We start from the raw sequence: 3,224 nt of genomic DNA, 5'->3' as shown, positions 1-3,224 counted from the left end.
AATTTAGGATGGCCCACCGCAAATCACTCCCAAATTTAAGTTAGCCCCCCTGTGGCACAGCTGGACGTCATTCGCTCGGAGTGTGTGCCATTAAGAACAGCTGAAAGTCGAAGAAAACGGACCTTCCAGAAGAACGCAATAAGAATAGCCATCTTGTTCTTGCAGGTTCCACGCTACAAAGCACGAAAGTTTTTTTTTTTCATAACACAGAGCCATGCGCAAGCTTCTAGTTATGTTGTCCAATGAATAAAGCCTTCATAAAAGCGATGACTTAACAAATGAACACGACACTGCTACGTTTTATGAAGGAAAAACAGAAAGCATAATATTTCAAGAGCACCACTGGAAAACCAGAACCGAAAGCAATTCTTGAGTTTTGTGTTTATGCCATTTGGTAGGAGACTATATGCCCTATGCGGCTTTCAAAAAATGCGCTGCTGAAAAACCAAAACCGAAAGCAAATCTTGGGTTTTGTAATTCTGCCATCTAGTGAGACTACAAAACTATGTCCTATGCTGCTTAAAAAAAAAAAAAACGCTGCGAAGGGGGAATCGAACGACGGCCGCCCGTGATGCGGGACGAAAGGTGCTTGCTATTCTACCACTCAGCTACGGCTAGCGAGGCTTCGCCAAGGGGTACGCTCATGTTTTTATAGATACCACGGCAATTTTCACGACAGTGTTACGAAAATCGCTTTCGGGAACAGTCTTACGCCATATGTGGAGAGTCGAGAGAGGCATCAATCGAAACCTGAGTCTCCGGACTACATACGCTGCACTGCGTATTACGATAGACGGGATAGTTTTATTACAGTCATCGTTCTTGCCTCAAAAACTGAGCACAAATTTTCGTCGTTTCCATAGGCTTCCGTTGCTAAAACTTTAAGTGCTGTGGGAACAAAATTTTTACGTGCCATAGAGTGATCACTGCATTTGGCTCGTGTGGACTGTCATCCAGAACACGTTTGTCACCTGCGTTTTTCAATAATCAGCCTGCAGCTTTTGTTATTCGCAAAAAAACCCGCTCGTTCCATTAAAAACGCGCTAGCTTCGTGCCGGGCCCGCTTGGGGCGCTAGTTGGTACGTGTCCAGAAAAACTGAATATGCCAAGCATATGCGTTTGTGCGCACAATCACGTTCCTTTTTCGCAGACGATAAACGCTGTAGTTCACAGCCTCGTGGGTTTCATTCATAGACGGTAGCGCATGGTAGCGCTTCAATGAGTTGTACATCAAACAAAATGTTTTGAGGGGACTGATATACACCGATAATGATAACGGCACAAGTGAACTGCCAAAGTGGAGGAGAAGGTTGCTTTATATCAGCGTCGCCTCACCTTAAGGTACCCGACAGGAGGCGCTGCACGAACTTTTTCGTAGGTGCCCGCGCGATCAGTGCGATCCCCTACATAAAGCCACGGACTTCCTTGCGCGAGCACAAGGACGGCGCCATGCCTAACGACCGGTACCAGGCTCTTCCCGAAGACGCGCCAGCACAATCACGAGCTGCCGCCGCACCATCTGGGACGGGTGGCCACTGTTCTCGGCTGCGGCAACTTGCCGTCCGAATACCGCGCAGCCGTGCGTGTCGAAGAAGGAGCTTCCACGAGGGTGACAGCGAGGCTCCGATACTCGACGAAGAGCAGAACTGCCACTTTTCTTGGTCGTCGTCCTCTCCTTCGCCGTCTCCAGAGCCCCGCGGTGCCAACCGGGAACTGCCCTCCGACATCGAGCCTTCGCCATTTTGTACGTCCCCGGGTAACCTTGTCTTTGTTGATTCGAGCCCAGAAAGCGAAGGAAAGAACAAGAAAATAGTTATCGTGCCCCCTGCGGACGTTTTCCAGGCCTCTTCTCCAAGCTCGAACCAAAGTAGCGACTTCGAAAGCGACCCGAAGTGGACTGGCAGTCCTGCACAGACACCTGCCAGTTCTTTCAACGTAACGGCGAGTAGCGGACCCATATGCCGCATTTGCCACGAGGGAGACCAACAGGACTCGCTTGTGTCGTTGTGCAGGTGCTCGGGCACCATGGGCCTCGTGCATGTCATCTGCTTAGAGCGCTGGCTGAACACCCGAAACATAGACCATTGCGAACTTTGCCACCACCGCTTTCCTACCGCGGGCCAACACTCTTGCGTACGCCGCTTCTTCCACTGGGCGCTGCACGGCAATTCGCAGCGGGCGGTGCTGGGAGACTTGTTTTGCTTCGCACTCCTGACGCCGGTGACCGCGCTGAGCTTTTTCTTGTGCACCCACAACGCTTCGAAGCAAGCGTTCGAAGGCCGCATCATTGAGGCGGCCAGCCTAGTCGCTCTGGCCGGACTCTTGGTCACAGCCTACGCGGAATGGGCGTTCCTCGCGGTTCGCTTCCAATACCGAGCTTTCGCGGCATGGCAGGCAAGGAATCCGATGCACAGAATCCTGGCACCGCCTTTACCTAGGGGAGCAGCTGCAGGTGGACAATACAGGACGACGGATGGTCAATCTGGGGGCGTGCGAGAGATGGACGTCGTCGCTGGCAGCGTCGAGACCGGGCGCACGTCCACGGCATAGGGTCAAGGCGGCGGCCTTCGAGCTGCTTTGGAACCTTCGCCTCACGTTTTGCCGGAAGACCTGCCTGCTGTGCTGCAGCAGCCAGCCTACGCGCTCGGGCCATTTGCAGGCTTCGTGTTTTGGTAGATCTCTGTTGCAGTTTCCATACACATTCTCATTCCTTTTAGCGTCTAAGCAATAAGATGCGTTAAGTCTTCCTTTTAATTTAAGCACTTCTGGCAGACTGTTAGCGCTGTGCAACATCGCCTGTTTTAACTTTTTACTGTATACTTTACCGCAAATAAAGACAGTTTTCACGTATTTTAAAACGGCTAGTCTTGATATCAACCCGTTTTTCCAATGTCTTATTCAGTGTTATAAATGATTTCCAGTCTACAGCATTAGCGCTTGCCGTGGTGGGGTAGTTTCTCTGACATAGCGCTACTAGGCCAGAGGCCACAGGATCGAATCTCGGTCGACGTATGGCCGGCCGCATTTTGATTGCGTCGAAATGGAAGAACGTCCGTGTACCGCGCAGTGGGCGCAGGTTAAAGAACCTCAGGTTGTCATAATGAATGTGGACTCCCCCATTGGCGTGCCTTACTATATTGCGGTTTTGGCATGTAAAACCCCAGAAATTTTTACAGCAGTTCGAGGTTTACATACCTTAAACCTTACTCGCAACATTTCGCAGT

At 51.0% G+C, this 3,224-nt stretch overlaps 1 protein-coding gene across 1 annotated transcript; it reads left to right on the top strand.

The window, feature by feature from the left end:
- Nucleotides 1–1,292: 1,292 nt before the first annotated feature.
- LOC135918070 (E3 ubiquitin-protein ligase MARCHF2-like) lies at nucleotides 1,293–2,858 on the top strand. Its single transcript, XM_065451734.2, has one exon. The coding sequence runs from the start codon at nucleotides 1,450–1,452 to the stop codon at nucleotides 2,548–2,550; it is 1,101 nt and encodes a 366-aa protein (XP_065307806.2). The 5' UTR covers nucleotides 1,293–1,449; the 3' UTR covers nucleotides 2,551–2,858.
- Nucleotides 2,859–3,224: the final 366 nt, after the last annotated feature.

Source organism: Dermacentor albipictus, unplaced genomic scaffold (assembly GCF_038994185.2).
Source record: "Dermacentor albipictus isolate Rhodes 1998 colony unplaced genomic scaffold, USDA_Dalb.pri_finalv2 scaffold_30, whole genome shotgun sequence".
In the NCBI taxonomy this organism is placed as follows: Eukaryota; Metazoa; Arthropoda; class Arachnida; order Ixodida; family Ixodidae; genus Dermacentor; species Dermacentor albipictus.
The sequence above is the reverse complement of the archived record's forward strand: the minus strand, read 5'-3'. Positions and strand labels throughout refer to the sequence as shown.

Bases quoted from the DNA above. Each gene is read 5' to 3' on its own strand.
- LOC135918070 (XM_065451734.2), top strand. From the start codon at position 1,450: ATGCCTAACGACCGGTACCAGGCTCTTCCCGAAGACGCGCCAGCACAA.